The 26,169-nt window shown below is 41.7% G+C and overlaps 1 protein-coding gene across 3 annotated transcripts in view; it reads left to right on the forward strand.

Moving 5' to 3' along the window:
* The window catches only part of HECA (HECA ribonucleoprotein granule regulator), a 98,983-nt gene that overhangs the window by 62,585 nt on the left and 10,229 nt on the right, over window positions 1-26,169 (forward strand). For 2 of the 3 annotated variants that reach the window (XM_089676257.1, XM_089676259.1), the window contains exon 4: window positions 434-7,113. The exons of the other annotated variant lie outside the window; for it this stretch is intronic. In XM_089676257.1, coding sequence (XP_089532383.1) covers window positions 434-598 — 165 coding nt within the window. In that variant the 3' untranslated portion in view covers window positions 599-7,113. Of the gene's footprint in view, window positions 1-433; window positions 7,114-26,169 lie in introns of those variants that run through there. 3 annotated transcript variants of the gene reach the window in all.

Raw genomic sequence — 26,169 nt, forward strand, 5'->3', positions numbered from 1 at the left:
GTTTTACTCATCCATTATAGGAGATCTAAACCCAAGAACAAAAATTACATATCTGTTTAAATGTAGTATTAATAGCTGCCTTCTAGTTTTTTTCCTCTTATTTGGACTACAAAACACCTGCCCCTCTCCTAATCTCCTTAACATAGGACAAAGGTGCTCTGTTGCTCACAACCGAAAAGCTGAAATTTTCAGTTCAGTGCACAGAAAGTTGCAGGATTTCTGGCAAGATCAGCAAATATTTCCGTGTTTCCTTGATCAAAAATGAAATACATTGCCATTCCTGAGATGTGGTGGCTACATTAGTTTTTCTTTTTTTGTTCTTTGGATATACTTTAAATTGACTAGCTGTGAATGAATATTTCTTGTACAGCATTTGATACTATATATGTGTTTGATAGGTTTCATAAAAGGAGTCATCGTTTTTTTCTTACAGGCCAGACTGAATTGCAAGCACTGTGGAAAGCCTGTCATTGATGTACGCATTGGAATGCAGTATTTTTCTGAGTACAGCAACGTTCAACAGTGTCCACACTGTGGGAATTTAGACTACCATTTTGTGAAGCCATTCTCCTCATACAAAGTACTAGAGGCTTATTGACAAAAGCTTTGTTTTAGTAATAGCCATTTTATAGGTATTACTAATTTGTTAAAAATCTTTTATAGGAAATATTCTGTGAAAACAAACTTCTTTTTCTAATTAAAAAAAAAAAAAAAAAAAAGTTGCAGCTTTTTTTTTTTTCTTTGTATTGTGTTACAAAAACTTTGTAAATAGTATTTAGATTTCCCCTGATGGCTGGGGAATACAAAATGGAAATTTGACGGGTGAATGTAAATTTATGCCAGCAAAGTGTATTTTTTCTTTCCTGTTTAAAGAGAACCTGTGCTTCTAGAAATAGAAGAACTGTCATAAAGGACTTTTTTATTGGTACAAGTTCCAGGGTGGTAATCTCAATCTAGATCAATGAATTGAAGTGAAGTGAAGTTGGGTCTATGACCTGCATGTTTGTTCCAGGGCTTAGAATCACTGCATAGTAAAGCAAGGTTTAAGATGACCCTTTGCTTGCGCCTTTAAAAAAACAAGTTCGCAATGACATCTTCCATATTTCTATGCTGCTGGCTTCCCTTTAAGGATTTGATAATAGTTATCTAATTTATGTTTAATAGAAAATAACCTTTGTGACTTAGCACTTAAAAGAAATCACTTTTCACCAAAGTAAACTTGGCCATTTTTAAAAATAAATTTGATATTTAAAGCTGTTTGCTTTTTTTTAACCAGCCTTTTTCCTGTTGAAGAAATAGGAGCAGAGTTTGATGCCAGTTTTATATGTTTTGCATTTGCTTATAATATAAAGGTGATGATGAATATAAATCATATTCTTGCCCAAAGTACTTCAAATAAGGTGATGGTCAATCTAAGATATTGAGCATTCATTTTCTCTACAGACATTTGACATAACTATTTTTCATTAGCAGTTTTAATTTTTTTGTGTTTGTGGTACTATCCTGTTTTTATTTCTGAAGAGCACTGAAAACTTTTTTTCTACTGGGTGCTGTATTTATTTTATAAATAATGAATAAATAATAAAAATGTCCTACAAATGTAAAGATGAGCCGCCAAAAGTCTAAACATATGTTTGATATGGAATTGTATTTTTAGAGGGGCAGTAGTGAAATAAAAACTTTTGTGTGGTGATATTTTTTTTTTTTTTTTCAGGAAAGGACACATTAGTCAAAGTATAACAATTAGAGACGTATTAGTACTCTTTCAATGATATACAGTTTAGAGATTGAAAATATGCAAGAAGTAGGAAATAACCAGTGTGATGAGTAAAGCATAGTGCAGTAATCAGTGGGCTACTGAGTGTTTAATTTCACATTGGTTAACAAAATTCTCATGTGGTTGCTGCACTCTGCACTTTACTATTTTGTACCAACATATTTATTAAACGTGTTATGTGGCCATCTTCATTGCACAAATAAAGACAATCTGAAACACTGTCTCGTTTGGGTGGAGTCCCACAAGTTAAACATTATTACTGATTGTTTTACTTATCTAATGTTCTGCACAATTATGTGCATCCTATGATTTTGGAATGTCATGGCAATAGTTGGGCTCCTTGCAGTCTAGAGCAGGCTGCAGTTGAAGGCTGAATGCTGTATGGAGTGATACCTGCGTTTAGGGCCTTATGTGTTCAGTGACGAAGATCTGGAATACAGAAGACGTGTTCTGGACATTCATCCCTGAATGGAATGTGTGTACTACTCGGTACAGCATTCAGCCCCTAGCGTATGCAGCTTGCTATAGGCTTTGATGGGCTGCTTGCAGGCCAGGAGGTACAAACGTCTCCTAGATAGCCTTGTATGCAAGAGGCCTAAGGTGGTTCTCATGCCAAATCCCCAAGTATATGTGTGTGATTGAGACACCAAAAATAATAGTAGGCATTGCATCGGTTGCAATGCAAATTATTCTGCAGACGTTTTTCCCCCCATATACATTTCTACCCAGTATAGCATTTTTTTTATTGGTAAAACAGTCAAAATTTACTCTTTCAGCTCTAAATATTAACAGTTGAATAACAGCTGTTAAACTTTTTTACTCCAGCATTGCTATTCAGAACTGTAAAGAAGCACACAGCCATACAGATAATATACATGGTCATTTACAAAACTATATTATATGGGGAGACATTTTCTTGTTTACTGTTTGTAATGGTCTCTTGCTTACAACTATGTTCAGAGCATTCACTAGTAAAGTGTCCAGGTTCCAACCAATCAAATCACATTTTTCACTTTTTAGCTGTCTATAGTAGCAGAGTCCCAGCACATTGACTTTAAAAGAAAAAAGTGCAGCGCTGAATAACTTGGCTGACAGGGATGACAAGAGACCTTCTTAGACAATCATAGGAGAAATGCTTTGGAAGATAAGACACTTCTTTTGGAGAACATGGGAAGTAATTTTGTAATGTCAGCCCTATACATGAAGTTTTCTAATTTTATGTTTTAGCTGAAAAGTCTCAAAGCTGAACTCTAACTACATTTTTTTTTTCATATCGACCTAAAGTGTTTTTTAAAGCTACCCCATAGCCTTACCTTCAATCTTAGAGCGTTCTAGAGCTGTTCAGACTCCTCTCCTGTACTGAAAATAGTTTACTCTGATTTTACTGTGCTTATCACAATCGGCACTGGGGGACAATCGGATGTCCTACATGCACAAGTGCTAACAAAAAAAATGATGACAGAAGAAAGGATAACTTCATCAGTCTGTTGCCTCCTCTCACTATCCAATCAGAGGCGGGTGGGGGTAGAAAGATGACCTATGTTGTTTAACCGCAGGAGAAAAAAAGTGAGGTTAACAGACAGGTTGTGCTGTCTGGCAGGGTTTTGCAAATTTCTGGACTGGGTAGACATAAATACAAATCTTTTGACAGCCAAAAATTGATTTATACGGTACATATTTACAGTTTTGTTAATGACCATGTTAATATCTTGTTGGAAAGTAAAGTTAAAGTGGTTCTAAAGCCAAAATGTGTTTTACCTTAATCCTTAATGCATTTCTTGCTTTTATTGCTTTCTGTCCTCCCCCTTCCTTGTGTGAAGGGGAAGAGAGGGGAGAAGTGATTTAGCACTGTTGCATCTCCTCTTCCCTCCTTTTCTCTTCACACAGGGACATTCTCTTGCTGCTGTCAATCAAATGCAGTGAGGAGGAACCAGGGGGTGGGACTAAGTGTGTGTGTGTGTGGCGCACAGTAGGGGAGTATAACATTTTTTATTCTTTTAGTAAAAAAAAAATAAATGTTCCTTTTTCGTCTAGATGGCTATCTTCTCCCTGTCTTTTCCCTTTTAGGTTCTAGAATAAAAACATGTATCATCAGTTCACCAAAGCATAACGCATGAAGCATTTTCTTTAACTAAGTGCATTAGTTGCTATTTTTTATGAATGAAAATGGTTTTATAAGTTAACTAAATGTTTTGTTGCACAAATCACTTTATTTTACCGTATGCACATAATATCATTGATTTTTGTGCTGCTTTATAGGGGAAGGTCAATTCACAAAGATAAGTACATTTATTGCTTCTTAAAATATTGCTAGCTCCTAGGTGCTGTTAGCTTTAGGTGTTTTGGGAGAAAGGAGAATTTTTTGTATAATGTTGCTTTTTGCCTTTTTCATCTAAACATTTCCTTATGTGGGTTATGTGATGAGCTAAAAACATCAGTGGTTTTAAGGCTTAAATAAAGTAGTCTGTTTCCTGCTTTTGCCATTAGACGACAGCCCACCAGCAATTGTCGGAAACATACATACAGTAAGTGGTGTGTGGCATTGGAAATACTTGCTTTATAAAGACTGGAAAGAAATATAAAACACTTGTTTTCTTGTAGTCCGTTAAGCTCTCCATAGACTGATCAGGTTCAGCAGGGACCGGACAAATTTCGATCAGCCATTCCCTACTTGACGGAAGTCAATCAAAACTTTTGCTTGCTGGGAAAACTTTAGTCAATCCATGGCTACAGCCATTGATCAGTGTGTTCTGATGGCGACTGGTCCCACTGTCGGAATACAATTTCCCAGCAGGGGGGATTCCTCCATCCACCTGCTAGCTGAACAAAAAAAAAAGAAACTACTAGTATATAGCCAGGTTTAGGAAAAACTCTTTCATGTCTTGTCTTTGGTGTGTTGGCCTGCCTTTTGCTATTCTGCTCCATGGAAATGAAAAGCCTTTTGGAAAAATAAAAAAGTATCCAAAGCTCAAGTCAACACAAGACAATGCAATTCATGTTCATGCATGCATTTTGATGTAAACGTAGCTTTACTCATAGTGATGAATTAAGTGTATGGCCATTGTGGGGAGTTAGATTGTAATAATGCTATTTTTCTTCAGCTTTGAACCAAAAACAGTTATAGTAGTAGTATACCATGCCTGCTACAGTTTTACCACCAAACTTTTATATGACCTTAAAGTTGCAGTAGGCAGAGTCTTATGGATGGAAGTATTGAAAATAGAATCTTGGTAGGGGGGATTCTGTATGGGAAAAAATACATCACACTATATTGGATAAAAAGATAATATATCACAAAGCATGATCCTACATGCCCTGTCACCCTAAACCTTATTCTGACCCCAACATTTAATCTTAAGGTGGCTCTAAAGTCATAACATTTTATAACACCTTAATGCATTCTCTGTATTAAGGTAAAATTTGTCCCAGTAGCAGGAGGTACTGGGAGCGCCAGCAGGGGACCCCAGAAGAAGAGGTTCGGAGCAGGTAAGAAGAGCAGCTAAGTATAACATCTTTTTATATTTCAGGTAAAAAAAAAAAAGATCCCTTTTTGAGAACCACTGTAATTTCACCCTCACCTTAAAACTTAACCTTTTGCCCAACACTTCACACTTTTTACTAAACCATAAAACATAACCATTTGCCTGATTCTAAAACTTCTCTATTAACCTTACCTTAATCTTATCTTAACCCTAAAACAAAACTTCACTCTTAAGTTTTAGCCTTAACCATAAAAAAATCCAAACGCATAACCCTGTAAAATGAAGAGAAATGCTGTGAAAATAATTATGTATTTTTCCACATGGAGAAATTCAGTATATTAATTCCTTTTTTTATTCCCATACATATACAAATAACACTGCCAAGGGTGTTGAAACATTTTTTTTTAGGAAGACTTATATAAATTTTGTGATGTAATCTGTATATGCTACTGCCACATGCTATCTGGAACACATGATGGGATTTGTCAACTAGAGATAGAAGAGAAGTACCAGAAATGTAAAGATTTACAGCATTGTTAATATTTCCAATTCCATTCATTGTTTACAAGTATTTTTGTTTAGCTGCTTATGGGCTTTATTTGCAACGGTGGTCTCTTAATTCTGTTATTCTACTTGGATTAAAGGCTGATGATCAGCATTGATCCAATGTGGTTACTAAACTTAGCAGATCTGGTTGTTGGAAGCTGTACTAGACTACTTCTGACAACACAGAAAGCTTTTTGTAATTTTAGTAACATCTGCTTGCCAACAATATCCTCCTGATCAAAATCATGTACAGTACATGGAAATGTGACATGAGATGTTGTGCAATGTTTTAAAATGCCCAATACCATCAAAGCAAATGGTCTTTTTTTTTTGCTATAAATTTGAAAGCCTTATCTTTGTCCCATCCTCTTCATTGGAAGTTGAAGAACCAGTTTTTTTTCATTATAGGTTTACTTGCTGTGCTCCCCTCCCTATACACACCTGTTCTAGGTTGGTCATGTTGCATCTCATAATGAATATTGCGGTATTGGACCTGCAGAAAAAGAGTTTTTGGAAGAAACACAGTTAGGAATATGCTGTTGGGGACAGAGTATATAAACACGTTTCAAATTTAGGGAGATCTATCCCTTTTCCTTTGCTTAGTATTCTCAAATTTCATGCCAATGATGTGTTGCTTTCATAGATCATGTTGTAAATAACCAATCATGGATATACTAGCGACATTCTTTTTATGTTCAAATAAAAGCATGCTGTATTTCAGTTTAAATGAAAGATATTAAGCCTTAATATACTGTAAAGGCTTATAATTTCACAGAATTCCAGCCGTGTACTAATCTGCTGCTAAAATGTTCGAGCTTGAGGGGTTTCATATACATTTAAACATTACTGCTTTTGAGCAGATAGGAAAATATGACATTATACATGTAAATACTGGTATGTTTATTGCATTATATTTTTTGCTTTTGTGTTTTTTCAAGGTTAATTATAATTAAATATTGCCATCAATCTAAAGCACTCTCTTTTCTAATGGCATAGAAAACATAATGGACAAAACAGCACTTGAAATGTTTTTACGGTTTCTGAAAATTGTTCTTGCAGGTTAAGTGTTGATTATGAATTCTGAGGTATTGATTTTATTGACATCATGATGACACTCCATTTTCCTTTGGTTGGTGACTGTTATTAACTAAGAATTGAAAATACCATCTGTCAAATTTTCCAGATAGTACACCCATGGCTTTTGGGTTAGGAATACAAAACAATGATGTAATGACTTCAACCACAAGTAATTTATCACTGATCATCTTCACTTGTTGGACTGAAAAAAATAAAATCACATTTTGCATACCTGGTTGCAAGGGAATTATTTACTTATATTTGCTTTTGATTGCTGTTACTTACAATAGGTGATGATATATCTAAGATTGTATAAGCACATGACCTTGGATAACTTAACCACTTGTCGCCCGTCAACAGCACATTTACTACAGGCTGGTGGCTTCCCTGGGCTCAGCGATGTACCCAAACATTGCGCCGAACGTCTGGGTTTACAGGCGTGCACGCGTTCACCCTGCCTCTTAGGTAGTGGTTGGAGACAGCATGAGTTTGTCAACAGTCTTGCAGCCAATGATTATGGCTGTGAACCTGCTAATTACTGTGGATAATCACAGCACAAATCTCTGTGTGATATTAAATTCACTAACCAGATCTGGCTGGTTCTCTCTCCTGGTTTCACTTGCCGTTCAGAGCTGAAATCAGGGGTGAAAGCCAGTCCATTCTGTGAGCAAAAGCAGCACACATACACTTACAGTTGTTAGACACACATTAAACCATTTGATTGCCCTCCTGATCACCCCTGTCACCCAGCCAGTGCAATTAGTAGTGTTACTGTACAGTATTATCGCTGTATTAGTGTCACTACTGACATCAGCATCCCCCCCTGCCAGTCTGTGGTTGCCTGCCACACTATCATAGTCACATTATAAGTTGCTGATCACGGTCTTTACTAGTATACGTGTCCTTTTTATCATGTAGCGGTAAATGACCGCTGCACAGTTCTCTGGCATTCTCAGAATACCTGTTCACGAAGCAGTGTAGATCACTTCCAATAAGGAGAGAAGCAATCTACAAACTCTTTGAACTCTAGAAAACGGCTCGCGAGATTACAATAAGAGATCAAACAGTTTTTACTAAGCAGCCATAAATTACCGCTGCTTCGTTTGTGGCTTCCCCCGATTCTCCACCTCTGGGCTGGAGAATCTAGAGGGATAATTTTCACACAGATTGCCAGTGAAGGGCTGACATCGTTCCTTCATACACTGGCCGTTTCTGACATTCTCTGTGCTGAGATGATCAGTGGAGAACATGTTCTCCGCTGATCATCTGTTTCCTAAACCACTAATGATCTGAGATCAGCAATGATCCTTAGGATCTGATTAGAGTTTCATAAAAGGACACCATAGTGTCAGAACTATACTAGTGTCCTAAAAAATGCAGTGTTAGCAGGATCAGCCCTGATCACTGCCACCCTTTGCATTTAGCCCCTTCCCCTAACATGCGCAGTGTCAGTATAACTTTTATGATCACTGCCACTTCCGATACATTGTCTGCAAAACCGCAGTATTCGCATAATCAGGCCTGATCTCTGCTAGCAGTAGCAATTCATTTTATTTCTGTCACACAAGCAGTCCCTTATTGCTAGCCAGGAGCTCTTTTTCCCATAGTTGCCACTAGGTACCTGTAAAGGTATTGCCCAAAATGTCCAAAAAAAGATGCACTAGTGAGGAGGTGTACAGGATTCTGAGCATGACAAATGAGAGTGAAGGGTAGGCCTCACTGTTAGAATAAGGCTCAGAATATGAACCTGTAGAAAACAGAGGCTCCCTGACAGCTAGCTCGAACGATGGTGAAGAGGTCCCTGCTAATACCAGGCGTACCTGACCCCATGTTGCTGAAGTGCTAGAAACACAAACGCTGCACTACTTTTTGCTGATCAGGCAAGCACCAGCATAGTACATACTGGCCTTTTAGACACCAACACGGCAGTATTTCATGGTGAAGTGGCAAGCGCCAGCAGTGCAGTACAGGCTGGTGAGGTGGCTAGCACTCGTAATGTAATGCAAACGCAGCCACCAAGAATTCAAGCACAGGCCCATAGTAGCCTTCCAAAGATGCTTGCAAACCTTAATTGTCTACCTCCAGATTCAGCAGCACCCATTAACCACCTCCCCCCACCATTCAAAGCCCAGCCTGGGTTCAGGTGGAAACAGCCAACATTCTTAAGCGGTTTTTCACCAAAGACCTCTATAATTTGTGGACCAAAATAACGTAACATATATGCCCAACAGTACATTGCCTCCAACCCAAATTCATACCTTGCTGGGCCATTTGAGTGAAAACCTATCACAGCTTCTGAATTTAAAACTTTTTTGGGTCACATTGGTCCACAGACCTGATCCATCATATGCCTGTGTTCCCTGCTGCAATGGCCAAGAAAAAATATGAGACAATAATGCATTTTATGTATTTCAGTGACACTAACTTCTGTCATTCCCAGGGGGACTCTGAGTATGATTGGTTCTACAAAATTCATCATAAATAACCTATCATAGAAATTTGCAGATGTTTATATGCCCCAACAAAACATCTGCATAGACGAGTCCCTTGTACATTTTACTGGCAGGCTTACAATCAAGAAATATACAGTTAGGGCCATATATATTTGGACACAGTCACAATTTTAGATTTTTTCAAGTATTTACCAAAACATATTCAAGGTATTCGTTATGTAATGGATATGGGCTGAAAGTGCACACACTCAAGTTTAATTTGAGGGCATGTACATCCAAATTGGAGGAAGGGTTTAGGAATTACAGCTCTTAAGAGTAGCCATTCTCCCTTTTTCAAGGGACCGAAAGTAATTGGACAATTGAATCAAAAGCTGTGTCATGGCCAGGTGTGGGCTACTCTTCCATTATTTCTTCATCAATTAATCAGGTAAAAGGTCTGGAGTTGATTTTAAGTGTGGTATTTGCATTTGGAATCTATTGCTGTGAACCTACATCATGCGTTCAAAGGAGCTGTCCATGCAAGTGAACTAGGCCATTTTTAAGGCTTCAGAAACTAAACAAATCCATCAGAGAGATAGCAGCAATATTAGCAGTGGCCAAATCAACAGTTTGGTACAGTCTGAGGAAAGAAGAACGCACTTTTGATCTCAGCAACATAAAAAGGCATGGACTTCCACGGAAGACAACAGTGGTGGATGATCGCAGGATTTTCTGGTAAAGAAAGACCCATTCACAATATCCAGACAAGTGAAGGACACTCTCCAGGAGGTGGGCGTATCATTTTCAAAGTCTACAATCAAGAGAAGACTTCACGAGAGCAAATACAGAGGGTTCACCACAAGGTGCAAACCATTCTTAAGCCTGAAGAATAGAAAAGCCAGATTAGACTTTGCCAAAAAACATCTAAAAAGCCAGACCAGTTATGGAAAAAGCATTTTTTGGACGCATGAAACTAATATTAATCTGTACCAGAATGAGGGAAGAAAAAAGTGTGGAGAAGGCTTGGAACAGCTCCATGGTCCAAAGCACACAATGTCATCTGTAAAACATGGTGTTGGCAGTGTGATGGCATGGCCATGCATGGCTTCCAGTGGCACTGGGTCATTGGTGTTTATTGATGATGTAACTAAAAACAGAAGAAGCCGGATGAATTCTGCAGTGTTTACAGATATACTGTCAGCCCAGGTTCAGCCAAATGCAGCAAAGTTGATTGGACGGCACTTCACAGTACAAATGGACAATGATCAAAAACAACCCAGAAGCTTTTGAAGGAAAAGAAGTGGAATATTTTGCAATGGCCAAGTCAATCACCTGATCTCAACCCAATAGAGCATGCATTTCATTTGCTGAAGGCAAAACTAAAAAGGCAAAAAGACCCACAAACAAAGAACAACTGAACACCGCTGCAGTTAGAGCCTGGCAAAGCATCAGAAAGGATGAAACCCAGTCTTGGGTAATGTCCATGGGTTCCAGACTTCAAGCAGTCATTGCCAGTAAAGGATTCTCAACAAAATATTAAATTGAACATTTTATGATTATATATTTGTCCAATAACATTTGAGCCCCTGAAAATGAAGGGACCATCTACAAAAATGGTTGCAGTTCCTAAAATTTGTACTTGATATTTATGTTCAACCCCTTGAATTAAATCTGAAAGTCTGCACTTCAAATTAATTTGGATTGTTTCAGTTTTAATTTATTCTGGTGGCGTACAGAGCCTAAAGTATGAAATGTGTCCCTGTATCCAAATTATATATATATATATATATATATATATATATATATATATATATATATATATATATAGAAATAAATATGGACCCAACTGTATATCCAGCAAGCATGCCAGATATTATTATACAGTATTTATAAAGCGCCAACAGTTCGCTCAGCGCTGTACATTACAAAGGGAGACAGAACATGCGACAGTACAATAACAATACAATGTGATACACGAGGGGTTTGAGGGCCCTGCTCCTTTGAGCTCACAATCTATGAGGTAGGGGATAGTGATACAGGAGGAGATAGCTGTGGGGGATGGGGTGGTAGGAGGAGTGGAGGAGGTCGCCAGTTAGCAGGGGGTGGGGTAGGCTTCCCTGAAGAGGTGGGTTTTCAGGGTGCGCCTAAAGGAGAGGAGAGTAGGTGATAGTCTGATTAATTGGGGTAGGGAGTTCCAGAGGATGGATGACACCATGGAGAAATCCTGGAGGCGTGCATGGGAGGAAGAGACCAGGGAACTAGAGAGAAGGAGGTCTTGTGAGGAGCGGAGTGTGCGTGCTGGGTGGTGCTTGGATATTAGGTCAGTGATGTAATTTGAGGCAGTATGATGGACAGCTTTGTATGTCAGTGTTAGGATTTTGAATTTGATCCGTTGGGTAATCGGAAGCCAGTGGAGAGATTGGCAGAGGGGGGTGGCAGAAATGGAGCGGTTGGTAAGGTGAATGAGTCTGGCTTATGTATTCAGGATCGACTGAAGCAGGGATAGCCTGTGGCGAGGCAGGCCAGTGAGGAGGGAGTTGCAGTAGTCCAGTTGTGATATGATGAGGGAGTGGATGAGCTGTTTAGTGGTTTCCGGGGTTAGGAACGTGCAGATTTTGGCGATGTTGCGGAAGTGGAGTCTGCATGAGTTTGTTAGTGATTGGACTTGGGGCTGGAAGGATAGGTTGGGGTCCAGAATGACACCAAGTACTCTGGCCTGCGGGGCGGGCCTGATAGTGGCATTGTTGGACGTGATTGTCATTGAAGTCAATGGGGGGGTTATGTGCGGGCTGGGGGGAAGACTAGGAGCTCGGTTTTGGAGAGGTTCAGTTTAAGGAAGTGGAGCGACATCCAATCTGATATGTCGTTTAGTAGGTTTGTGATTCGGGCAGAGACTGAGGGGGTGAGGTGGGGGGTTGAGAGATAGATTTGTGTGTCATCGGCATAGAGGTGGTAGTTGAAGCCATGAGAGTGTATGAGCTGGCCAAGGGAGGTGGTGTAGATGGAGAAGAGAAGGGGCCCAAAGACGGAGCCTTGAGGGACCTTAACAGAGAGGTGGAGTGAGGGGGAGGTGGTAGCGTTATAGGTAACGCTGAAGGAGCGTTGTGATAGGTAGGGCGGGAGCCAGGAGAGAGCGGAATCTCTGAGGCTGTGGGAGTGTAATTTTTTTGAGGAGGAGGGGGTGGTCGACTGTGTCGAAGGCCGCGGAGAGGTCGAGGAGTAGGAGCACTGAATAGTGGCCATTAGCTTTGGCGGTTAGAAGGTCGTTGGAGAGTTTGAGTAAGGCAGTTTCGGTGGAGTGTAGGGGACGGAAGCCGGAGTGTAGGAGATCAAGGAGGTTGTTGTCGTTGAAGTGAGAGCTTAGGTGATTGTAGACTAAGCGCTCGAGGAGTTTGGATATGAATGGGAGCAGGGCGATGGGTCTGAGGTTGTTCGGGTCATTGGGGTTCAGGGAGGGCTTTTTAGGTATGGGAGTGAAGTGCGCGTGCTTCAAAGGGGAGGGGCATACGCCGGAAGAGAGGGAGAGATTAAAGATGTGGGTGAGGGAGTGTAGGATGGAGGGGGAGGGAGGTCGTAGGAGTTGTGAGGGGATAGGGTCGAGGGGGCAGGTGGTGAGGCGGGCATCAGAGAAGACCTTGGTGACCTCCTCGATGGTAGTAAGGTCGAAGGTGTGGAGTGTTGAGAGGGCTTCCGTGTAAGGAATGTTAGGTGGGGTGGAGGTCAGAGCAGTGGTGAGGCAGAGAGAGAGGGGTGATGAGGATGTAGCTGTGTGAGAGGGGGCGGGTTTGGAGAGAGTTTGAGCAGCGGCGATGTCCCTGCGACTTGTGTCAATTTTGTTTTTGAAGTGATTGGCAATCTCAAGGGAGGTGAGTGAGGTGCTGGGTGGAGGTGGGGGCGGAGAGAGCAGAGAGTTAAAGGTGGATAAGAGTCGGCGAGGATTGGAGGAGAGGGTCTTGATGAGGGTCAGGAAGTAGGGTTGTTTGGCAGCGTGGAGGGAGGAGGTGTAGGTGTGGAAGGCAGATTTATAGCGGGTGAAGGCTTGTTGGGATCTGGTTTTGCGCCATAGTCACTCCAGGGCACGACTGTGTCGTTTGAGAGTTTTGGTGTGATTAGTCTGCCAGGGCTGGAGTGGTCAGGGTCTGATGTTTCACGTGGTAAAGGCGCTAGTGAGTCAAAGGGCGGTTGACAGTGAGTTGTTATAGGCAGTCATAGCCAGGTCGGGGGAGGATGCTGTCGTGGAGTTGATCAGCTGCAGAGTGGAGGGGGGCAGGGTTCAGGTTGCGGAGGTTTCGGCTGGTAGTAGTATGACATTTGGAGGGGTAGGCGTTAGAGGACGAGGGGACAGAGAAGGTAATAAGGTTGTGCTTAGAGAGAGGGAAGGAGGTGTTTGTGAGGTTGTGGGGTGCGCAGAGGTGGGAGAAGACAAGGTCCAGGATATTTCCATTGGAGTGGGTGGTGGATTGTATGCACTGTGAGAGTGCAAAGGAGGAGGTTACGTGGAGGAGTTGGGATGTGGCCGGGGTGTCGATGTGGACAGGGTGTTGAAATCCCCAAGGATGATGGTGGGTAGCTCGGAGGAGAGAAAGAAGAATAGCCAGCCGGAAAAGTCATCAAGGAAGCGGTATACGGGTCCAGGAGGCCGGTAGATTACGGCAATCTTCAGCGGGGTTGGGGAGAATAGTCGGATGCAGTGGGTCTCGAAGGAGGAGAAGGATAGAGAGGGGGGTAATATGGGGTCAACAAAATGTATGAGCTCTGTGAGAGGGCTACAGTCTGTACATATTGCTTTAGAATTTGAGGTAAAATACAGTCAAGTGGAGCCCCTAGATGCCCAGACTACATGGGGAGTAGTGGTGAGATAGTGTGAGACTTGTCACCCTTGTTGCGTATGGGTACAATTTGTACGTGGACAACTTTTATCCACGCGTGCCACTTTATAGACATTTGTTCCTTCAAGAAATTGGCTGCTGAGGCACCATGCCACCTAATCATGGGGGCTTCCCCAATGGCTCATTAAAGCCCCACTTAGAAGGGGAGAGAGAGCCTGCTTGTAGAATGAAGAACTACTAACAGTAAGGACCATTTCACACAGGCGTTCAGTCTAGATCAGTCTCAATTTTTCAGAGGATCCCGACTGAAGAACAATGTATGTCTATGGATGGGCAGATGTAAACGAATGATCATCCGCCTACATCCATGTCTGTTCAGGTCTGTTTTTCAAAATGGAACAGATGTAAACTTATGTAAATGGATATAAAATAAAAAAACGCAGTGCTAATTAGGAAATCATATAAAAGTCAAAATAAAGTCCATATAAGTTCCCAAATGAATAGAACCAGGTGCATAAAAAGATTTGGATCCAAAAACCTTCACCATACACCTGGTACAAATTAGCCTCTTACCAGACAATTTGACCATACAAAACCGGTCGGCAAGCGCAGTGTGATATAACATCAATACAGCAAACAATCCTCAGTAGAAATCCTCTCCCAGATGAAAGATAACTTCTCCACTTTTAAAAATCTCCAAAGTTGAAGAAACTCCCATCCAACAGTCAGGAAATAAGTAAAAAGAAAAGGCAACTCATAGTGCAGTAGTTAAATTAAACTTTGGTAAATTTATTAAGGATCCACGTACATCAAAGTGTAAGATAACCAGCATTGAAAACAGAAAAGTTTCAAACCAACAAGATGGCCACCGTCTCTCCAGAGGGTGGTGACATCACACGCCGAGGCTCCATCCAACGCGTTTTGTCATCAGACATAGGGGCGTCCCTGATGATGTCCTACCTATGTGCAAGCTGTTTTTATTCTGTTTATTTTATTATATTCTAATTTCTTTTTAGTTCAATATCTGAGCGCAAGTGCTGTGTTATATATTATGTAAATTGATGCCATCCATTTTCTTCTGTTATGTTTATGTACGTCTTTAGGCAAGAAACATTTTTTGTTTGTACTTTTGTCACCTCTGGTCTTTGCAACAACTAAGAAAAAATGCAAAAACAGATGTAGACTGATGTAAACTTAACTGAACTGAAATGAAAGCTGAGGTAAACTGAGCTTAACTGAAGACAGATGTGCAAACTGATCTAAACTGAATTTTTTTCTTAATTTTTTTCTCATGGGTAAACATGATGTATTCATCCTGTCTTCCATTCACTCAGTCACAATGGTCCAAATTCACACGGCGTCTGGTGTTGTTGAAATGCCTCTCTGCATAAACGACTATAATCTAAATATGGGAGGTGTAGACTTCAACAACCAAATTTTAAAGCAAAATTTTGTCTCCCTAAGAACTACACACTGGTAGAAAAAAGTGTCTATATATTTATTTCAATTGGCTCCATACAATGTGTTTGTTATTTACAAAGCTACTGGAAAAACTTGATCCTTCGCTCATCTCAGCCCTTTTGTATGCAGGAGGCGCTGTGACCTGAAGCCCAAATCCAGATGCAGTTAACTGGCTGCATGAGAGGCATTTTCCAGATGTCCTCCAATCTACCCCAACATAAAAGTTGCCCCCAAAAAAGCTATTATGTCTACTAAACATGGAATAAGGTGTGACACCCATTTTTTGCTCCTCCTGGCCTCTGCAGCAAAGTCTGCTTCCGTCACTACCACACCGTAGTGGACAATTAGTTTAGGGTACAGCACTGCACAGTATAGGGGTCCACGCAATTCTGCACAAGAAGGGTCTCTAAAGATGCTAGGTAGTCAGGAAACTATCACATTCTTATAGACCCTAAAATCAAGGACCAGAAAGATTGTTCTGAAAAGTTAAGTTACAAAAAAGTAAAAAAAAAAAGTTGTTTTATTGAGTTAATGTTACATTGTTACTGTGAGTAATTGTGTTACTGTTGTTGCCTTGCAGGACTGCCAGTCAGCTGCAGCATTGACCTGTATATTCTAAGAGCAGTAGGGAACATACTGTGTACACCAGTGTCTGTAGTACTGCAGGGGGAGATTTCTCCATCCGTAGTTTTAAAAAAAATAATGTGTATGCCCAGCATCAGGATCCTGAGGTGGTAAGGTGGTAGCTCCTTTACTCCCCCCCCCCCTTTTTTTTTTGTAGGGATTTCTTAATCCATATTAATTGTGGAGTTTGTGTGGCAAAAACTCCTAATGTTGGTCATACATGTAATGTTTTTGGAAGCCCTAAATGCCACGACAGTTCAAACACAAACACCCCCCCCCAAAAGGACCCTTTTTTGGAAAGTAGACACCCCAAGGTATTTGCTGAGAGGCATGTTGAGTCCATGGAAGATTTTAATTTTTGTCACAAGTGTTTGGAAAATGACAAAAAAATGCAAAGTTACTACTTTAATTAGATATTTCTTATACATGCCATGGGTATACATGAAATTGCACTCCAAAACACATTCTGCTACTTCTCCCGAGTATGGGGATATGACATGTGAGATTTTTTTGGCAGCTCAGCCATATACAGGAGCTGAAAATCCAATGACCACCTTCAAGCTTTCAAAAGCTATTAATTACGTATTGGATTTCCTGACTACCTATCACATTTTTGGAGGCTCTAAAATGCCAGGACAGTATAAAAACTCCCAAATGTCCCGTTTTAGAAAGTAGACACCCCAAAGTATTTGCTCAGAGGCATGTTGTCTTTTGAAGATTTTATGATAATGTGATAGGTAGTCAGGATATGCTATGTGTAATTAACTCCCCTTGAAAGGCTAAAGGTGGTTGTTGGATTTTGGGCCCCTGTACAAGGCTAGGCTGCTAAAAAGTCTCTCATATGTGGTATCCCCATACTCTAGAGAAGTAGCAGAATGTGTTTTGAGGTGTAATTCCACGTATTTCTCGCACATTCCATGGGTATAGCTCAAAAAGTCACATTCCAAAAACTTGTGGCAAAAATTAAAGTCTTCTATAGACTCAACATGCCTCTCAGCAAATACTTTTGGGTGTCTACTTTCCAAAGAGGGGTCATTTGGGGGGGGGGGGGGCGTGTTTATACTTTCCTAGCATTTTCGTGCCTCAAGAAACGTGATAGGCATTCAGAAAGAGCTGCTTGAAGGCTGTGTAAATTCTATACTATAACTTTCACACAAACCAATTCATATACACTTTTTGGGATTTTTTTTTTAATCAAAGAATGTAGCAGAATAAATTTTAAAATTTTCTAAATTTATGAAGAAATTGATTTTATTGTATATGTTTTATAATAGAAAGTAAAAACTGTTTTTGTTTTTTGTCAGTCTTTTTTTGTTCATATAATAAAAAATGAAAAACTTGGTGATCAAATACCACCAAAGGAAAGCTCTATTTGTGTGAAAAAAAATTATATAAATTTTATTTGGGTACAGTGCTGCACGACCGAGAAATTGCCAGTTACAATTTGCAGGTAAAAAAAATGTGCATTTAATATTTTTTGTTTCTGGAGCCTGTAACCCATTGCACCAGTAATCAGCAGATCTCCCACAGATCTGTCAGTATATCTGCTTGCCCATCCGGGATGTACAGGCAAGTAGATATACCACCAGAAAGACTCGGTGAACTACCGCGGCGCTCCATAGCACTGTGGTAGTTAATTAAGAACTGCAAGCCGACAGCCACTAAGGGACTTGTAGTTTCTCATTCACATAAAACCGTGAATGCGTAATGCTCCTGGGTGTTTTTTGTTTTTTTTTTTAAATTCGACAGCTAGCGAGGGTGAGAAGATCCCCCGCAAGCTGTGAAAGTGGGGGAGCGGGGGCCGGTGCATTCATAACATGTTACATGTTACACCCTGAATATGGGTCTAACATATAACATGTTATGAAAGGTGAACATATCCTACACTAGTCTACCTGTGCTAATAATAAATAGCAAAAAACTAAACAAAATACAGGTACCGATGAAAGGAGCACCAGACCTCGGACAAGGGACAAGGGTCTTTGTATTGGTTTACATAATATTGCAGAGGTCAGAAAAAAATCCCTCTTCATTTGGACTTTCCTGTGTGAATCTTTGTAGGGAAGCTAATGGCTGGATTAGGAGAGCTACTGGCCAGCGGTATCTGTGAGAACATGAATACAGGAATACTCTTCCTGTAACTTGCATCATTGTTCAGGCATCATCTAGAATCCGCATCTATCTCATTGACAATTTTTTCCCCTAGTTACCCTAATCATGTGAAACTTGGTGCCTGTGGCAGTAGGTTTCATGTTCTTACACATTCCACACAGATTATTGCTTAGCGCCTCTCGGTTTGTGACTTTCCACAAAGTTAGTGTTATAAAAAATGGAAGCAAGTGATCACTGACGAAGAGGAGACTGAAGAAGTACTTTTCCCCTGCCTGCAGCAGACTGGTTGTGTAGATTACCAGATCGCATATCTGGTTTTTAGTGATTCAAAGTACACTTTTTTATTATTGTACTGTTTTTTGTATATTTTTACCTATTAGGAATACTTTTTTACAGACTTAGCAAGTTATTGATAAATCCCTTTTCAGTCCAGTGGCGCTCCTGTGGCAACAGAACCTACAACTGTGTAAAAAAATGAAAATGATCTTAACTCTTATAAAAAGCTTTTTTTTTTACGTGATGAAAAACTTGTATTAGTAAGGTCTGAAAATCTGCAAAAAAAAAAAAAAAAAGGCAATGCCTTTTTTCACTTTGATTAATCAAGCATTATTATTACACGTGACAGTAAAGCTTGAAAAGCACTATTTTGCATGAAGTACATATTACTGCAACTTTCAGCATCAGGTCCATGGAAAGTGACTGACATGGACTGTGTGAAATATTAAGTCCCTTATACTCTCTCTAAATCTGTAACAAAGTACCCAAACACAAAAGTATAATAAATAGTTGATAGGTGTTTAGAAATAAAAAGGAAATGGGCACCATTGACTGAACAGTCATAATTTGCTATTGCTTCTTATCCATAGACATTTTCTTGCTGTGTCAGAGCTGTCTTGATCTGGATTTGAAACAAGCTTACAATAAATCTTTTGCTTGTCAGGATAGGAAGCATACATGCAGGTAGATTAGATTCTATTTTGGTCCCTTGTGCAATGTCCTAAGTGTCTTTTTGATCCTTTTTTACTAGAGAAGGTCAAAGACAGGATATTATCAGAAAACCTGATGCGCTGTTAAGTTAAAAAAAATGGAAATATTGATTCAAATAGGAGCTGCTGCGGACTTCCACTAAATCGACTTTCTTCTTTTATACTAACTTGCATGAGAAACTAGAATTTGTCAGACACTCAGCTATGCTCCAATGGGAGTCTGAGCTGTCTGCGAAATTTTCCAATTGGAAATCTGCCATTAGATCTCTACATAAATCATCTAGCTGTATAGGTCACTGGGAAATTTCCCTAAAAATTATTACACGCTGGTACTATAGTCCTTATCAAATTTCTAAATTTAGCTTGCTTCACTTTCCCCTGTGTTGTAGAGAGTGTGGAGTGGTTGGTACACTACCACATACTCTTTGGTTTTGCAAACGTCTCACTAGTTTCTGGAAAAATATCTTTCAAAGTATCTTGTAGGTTACGGGGTTAATCATAAAACCTAATCCTGCCCTCGTTCTGTTAAACCTAGGAATCTCCAATACACCACACTTATCCCATGTAGTGATATCTCATATTTTACTAGCGGCTAGAACCTCCATAACCAGAAATTGGAAAGACTCACAAATACCCAATCCATCTGAGACTATACAGATTGTAAAATTAAACTGTGAGCATGAACGGCTTTTGGCCATAAGGACTAATATGATTTCTAGATTCACCCAACAATGGAAGTCCTGGTTAACTTGGACTGATAAATCTATTTAATTTGCCACGTTGTATTTGACGTTGTAATTGATGCTGTTCATTGTACTGTTTGATTTGTTTCTGTTTCTCTGTATTTGTAAGAAAAGTCTTCAATTGATATATGGACCATGATGCTGTTAACTCCTATCCTTCTTGGGTCTATTGTCAGACCTCTTCCAATGTAATGTTTCAAAACTCTTAACAAAACTTATTTGAAACAAAAAAAAAATAGGAGCTGCTGCAGATCAACATTAAATTGTGCTAATCCTACAAACCTGTAGATTATAATGTATAGATGTTGTAGCAGAGAGTTTTATTGGGAGACATAGGTTTTTTTTAATGTATGGGGGTTGATTTACTAAAGGCAAATAGACTTCACTTTGCAGGGGAATGTTCCTGAGGGCTTAGTGAATGAGGTGAAGATCTGCTTAATCCCATCATCCAATTACAATGGCAAGAAAAAGTGCTTTTCATTTTTTTTATTTTTTTACCTTGCACGTGATTGGGTATTCTTTGCAAAGTGAAATTTCGCCACATTCACTAAACTCTAAGGAAAATTCCCCTGCAAAGTTAACAGCCTTTTTTGCATGTGATCTATTTACCTTTTAAATTAGTCTGCTTACAGCAAGGTGCCTTTACAGTATACCACAGGTATGTTTTGATCTAGTTGTGATCTTGAGCCCACCCGGGGTGTCATTGCTGCATAATGCCCAAAGGCAGGACCAGGTGCGGACTGACAACTCATGGGGCCCCCGGGCAATAGGGGATCATGGGTCCCCTGTGTCCTTGCCCAAACTCAAAAAAGCCAATGAAAAAGGTACCAGGGGCATCTCATGGGGCCCCCTACTGACCCCAGGCCCGCGGGCAGTGTCCGAATTTTCAAATGGTCAGTCCGCTCCTGGGCAGGACTGAAAGGCACTCTTACTAAATCCAATACTGTCATACTCTCTTGAAAAGAAAGAGTGGAGTGCTTCCTCTAGAGGCTGAGAGAAACACTTCTTTATTTAACCCCTTTACGGCAACGTCACACAAATATGCGGCCTCCCAGAACTGGGCTTTTTTTCCGTGGGGCCGCATTTTTGCGTACCTGTGTTTCTGCTGGGAGCGCACCACACTGCGTGTTCCCAGCACAAAGACCGCGGTCTCACTGAAAGCCCCAGGTCCAGAACTGGGCTTTTTTCCGTGGGGCCACATATTTGCGTACCTGTGTTTCTGCTGGGAGCGCACCACACTGCGTGCTCCCAGCACAAAGACCGCGGTCTCACTGAAAGCCCCAGGTCCCGTTCTAACAATTGGGACCTGGGACTCCCGATTCCGGGTCACATGATTGTTGTGATAGCCTCTGATTGGCTATCACAGTGATCAGAAACTGTGCAGCCCGGCCCTCTTGTTTTTTTCTCTCTCTATGAATGGAGGAGAGAGATCAATTGTATCTCTAACTCCTGGTATAGAGAGAAAAAAAATGTTTGTAAAAAAAAAAAAAGGAAAAAATATTAAAAAATAAAGAACAAATACCTAGATCAAGGTTTGCTCTAGTTCAGTGCCAGGGTTGGTGTTTGGGTCAAGGTCAGGGTCAAAGGTCAGGATTATTTTTTTAAAAAATGGTATCCGTGTCATTTAGTGTCAATGCAAGTGTCAGTGTGTTTTAGGTAAAAAAAAAAGACAAAAACAAAATGCGCACTACAGATTCTGGGCTGTACTACGGGTAAAAACAACAAATAACGTACACATATATGATATCGCTGTGATCGTCAAGAGCTGGAGAATTTATTTTGGGTTGTTCTTTGGTGGTAGGTTATGGTAGTAACAAGAAACACACAGCTAAATAAAAAAAATGATTTTTTTTTTTACTATTTTGGGCCAGTTTTCCTTTGATAATAAAACAAAAATCAGGAGATATCCATTACCATTTACCACCAAATGAAAGCCCAATTTGTCCTGAAAAAAACGCGGTATAATTCACCTGGATGTACAAAGTAGTTGTGATAATATGTACCGTTTCACTAACACATGTCAACATTGCAAAATTGTGCTTAGGCATTTAGATTTGTTTTACTCTTAGGCGTGAAGGGGTTAAAGAAGTTTAAGTTTCTCAGGGTCCAGTTTTGTAAAGCAAAAACCCACAAATGTAAGTGGAATAATTAAAGGGGCATTAAAGCCAAAAGAAAACATTTATTATATTGCAGGTTAGCATTTCTTAGATGTGATGGCTGAATTCCTTTTTTTCACCCTTGGTTCACACTATTGTGAGCCACCTGGCCCGTGTTTGCTCAGGCACAGTAACCCATTCGTTGGAATGGGCTACTGTACACACGTTTGCGCACAAAAAAGGTACATGCACTTTTCTGAAAACGCTGCCGCAGGGAAACCACATGGTCTTTTCAACCATTCGGTTCCTGCACCCGCAATTGCGCTGTGGGCTTAGATGCATGAAGGATGCCATTGAGTTAAACTGAAAGCTATTTGGCTGCAGGAACAGTGATGTGGTGATATAACAGTTTGGGCAGTAAGTTTTGCTTAATCACATTATATCTACCAAACCACAAGAAGGTGTGCTTTCACCAACCCAGTATGTCTTTTTTGAAAGAGGCAAAAAAAGGCAGGAAATTCAATGAATACAGAGGAGTCCTTAGCCAGCTGGATACCAAGATATCGAATGTGATATGGGGCCCAGTTGAAAAAGAAATTAAATTTGAAGCTTACCAAATATTGATTTAATTTAGATTTTTCTTCACTTTGCATTTTGTAACTCGATAAAAATAAACAATAAAATATATATATTTGAAAACATTCCTACATTATAGGATTCCTTCAGACCTGTCTATAACCTTTGCACACTACTGTACATGGCAAACAATTGGTGAAAACAACCCCATTCATTCAGTTCCTGGCCTGGGCAGCTCTACAGTATTAAATTCATAGACTAATTTCAATCCTCATTCAGTCCTTGCTTGCCTTTTCTTGTGAATCATCCTCAGAGCCGGTGCTAGATAATTTTGCGCCCTAGGAAAGACCAGCTACTTGTGCCCCGCCCCCTCCCCCCAAAAATATTTTTTTTCTAAAACAGTAGAAAATATTAAATGAACAAAACATGATACTGCTAAATGTCTTATATATTAACCAAATATAAATTGACTGTATTAACCAATTACACAGAGAAACAAAAAAAAGAGAGTTATAAAACTCCACACAGTGATCAGCAGCCACCAGCAGGCTTGCAGTAAGGGACTGAGTCTGAGAGGAACGCTGGAAGGAGCTGCAGCTCAGCTGCTACACTGGCCCCAAACACCAGGCACCAGGCATCTTCCTCTGTCCTTTCTTCCTCCCCCCCTTCCGGCCCTCCCCTCAGCTGAATTCATGATGTGGCGGATTCCCACACGATCTACCAGCATCTGATCCCCAACCATTGTCCGCTCTCTTCTCCTCCCATCAACCCCATGACCCGCCATTCTCCTAGGCTCAGCTCACCTCTGACGGCTCCTGCAAGGGTGTGGAGAACAGGATGCGGCTCTCAGTGAGGACAGGTGGCCTCCCAGCACTACACCGCTTCCCCTCCCATACACATTGGGCCTTGATCATCCTACTCACATAGGGTTAATCCTGCAACCAGAGCACATACCAACCTATTGATTGCCTCCAGCTGTGTAGAAGAAGGTAAAGCCAGTGCTGGACATGCCCAATTTGGTCACTAAGCAGCTTCCTGGTAGAACTGAAGGATCACGTGTGCCATTGTCTGTACCCGAAATGTGCGGACCGATCCTCCAGTCACAGACTGCTGTTTGCCCAAGGTCCTGGGCTAATGTCATCACATCCCATCCTAGATGGAGCCGACACTTCACTGCTACAAGGAATACTGTCATATATATATATATATATATATATATATATATATACACACATACAGGGCTTTTTTACAGCTGAAATGTGACGGAACGGCGTTCCACCACCTCTGGCAGCCCTCTCCTCTCCAGACTGTCACATAACACAGATGCCAGTAGAGGAAGTTTTCTATACTACTCACTTCCTCCATCGGCTTCTGTGTGCTAGCACTGGCACCCAGTGTATGTTTCCCACATCTGTCAAGATTTTTTTTTTTTTATGGGGCTTCCATAGGCAGCTTTTGTCTCTGTCTGGCTACCTATCAGATCTGTGTAGTATGGAGCCGAGTGAAGCGCTCTGAAAATCCTCCTCCTTGGTTCTGTGCTACACTGATCTGACAGGTGAGGATGAACAGTAGTCTAAGAGAAAAAACATCCCAGCCCCTACCTAATAGAATGGATCTAGCTGTTCAAATGCAACTGTGAAGAGCTGAGAAAATCGAGGATGGAAGGGGGGAGAAAAGGGGCTGTGCAGAGAGACAGCTGAAGTTGTGGGCGTTCAGCAGAGGGAGAACTGGGGTGGGGGAGAACTGGTCAGAGTTAAGAGAGCTGTGAGGGGAGCTGGGGGTACAGAGGTGAATGATTGGAGGTTGCAGAGCTTGACAGCTATGGATTGTGGTGAGCTGGAGATAGGGGTGCAGAAGTGAAATGTGGAGGGTGGAGAGATAATCTGCAGATGTGGGTGCAGAGGTGACATGTTGACAGAGGGTAAAATAGTGAGTTGTGGATGGGGGGGGGTCACATGTTAATCTAAATTATGGGGAGTTGAGCTGTGTGGGGGGGTGACCTACGGATAGGGGTGTGGAGGGTGATCTGTGGACGAGGGGGAGAGGGTGACCTGTAAATGGGGGCAGGAGGAGAGGGCAAGAAGGGAAAGTGAGCTGTGGATGGAGGGAGAGGAGGTGACCCATGGGCAGGGAGGAGAGGGTGACTTGTGGATGGGGGGAGAGAAAGTGACCTGTGGATGGGGGGGAGGGAACATGACCTGTGGATGGGGGGGAGGGAACGTGACCTGTGGATGGGAGGAGAGAAAGTGACCTGTGGATGGGGGGAGAGAAAGTGACCTGTGGATGGGGGGGGGAGAAAGTGACCTGTGGATGGGGGGGGGGGAAGTGACCTGTGGATAGGGGGAGAGAAAGTGACCAGTGGATGGGGGGGAGGGAAAGTGACCTGTGGATAGGGGGAGAGAAAGTGACCTGTGGATGGGGGGAGAGAAAGTGACCTGTGAATGGGGGGGAGAGAAAGTGACCTGTGGATGGGGGGGAGGGAAAGTGACCTGTGGATAGGGGGAGAGAAAGTGACCTGTGGATAGGGGGAGAGAAAGTGACCTGTGGATGGGAGGAGAGAGAGTGACCTGTGGATGGGGGGGAAAAGTGACCTGTGGATGGGGGGGGGGAGAAAGTGACCTGTGGATGGGGGGGGAGAAAGTGACCTGTGGATGGGGGGAGAGAAAGTGACCCGTGGATGGGGGGAGAGAAAGTGACCCGTGGATGGGGGGAGAGAAAGTGACCCGTGGATGGCGGGGAGAGAAAGTGACCCGTGGTTGGGGGGGAGAGAAAGTGACCCGTGGATGGGGGGAGAGAAAGTGACCTGTGAATGTGGGGAGAGAAAGTGACCTGTGAATGTGGGGAGAGAAAGTGACCTGTGGATGGGGGGGGGGGAGAAAGTGACCTGTGGATGGGGGGGGAGAAAGTGACCTGTGGATGGGGGGGGGGGGAAAGTGACCTGTGGATGGGGGGAGAAAGTGACCTGTGGATGGAGGGGAGAAAGTGACCTGTGGATGGGGGGAGATAAAATGATCTGTGGATGGGGGGAGAGAAAGTGACCTGTGGATGGGGAGTGACCTGTGGATGGGGGGGAGAAAAGGTGACCTGTAGAGGTGGGGGAGAGGGTGAGTTTTGGACGGATGGGGGTGTGTGTGACCTGTGGACAGGGGGGAGAGGGCAAGCTGTGGATGGGGAGGGAAGGTGAGCTGTAAATGGGAGGAGAGAGTGACCTGTGGAGGGGGGGTGAGCTGCGGATGAGGAGAGAAAGTGAGCTGTTGACGAAGGAGAGAAAGTGAGCTTCGGATGGGGAGGGGGGATGACCTGTGGATGGGGGGGAAGAGAGTGAGCTGTTGATTGGGGGAAAGAAGGTGAGCTGTGGATGGGGAGGGATGATGAGCTGTGGATGGGGGGGGGGTTGACTCGTGGATGTGGGGGAAGATGGTGTCCTG

Source organism: Staurois parvus, unplaced genomic scaffold (genome assembly GCF_062004578.1).
Source record: "Staurois parvus isolate SC_StPar_1 unplaced genomic scaffold, SC_StPar_1.0 ptg000165l, whole genome shotgun sequence".
NCBI classification, from domain to species: Eukaryota; Metazoa; Chordata; class Amphibia; order Anura; family Ranidae; genus Staurois; species Staurois parvus.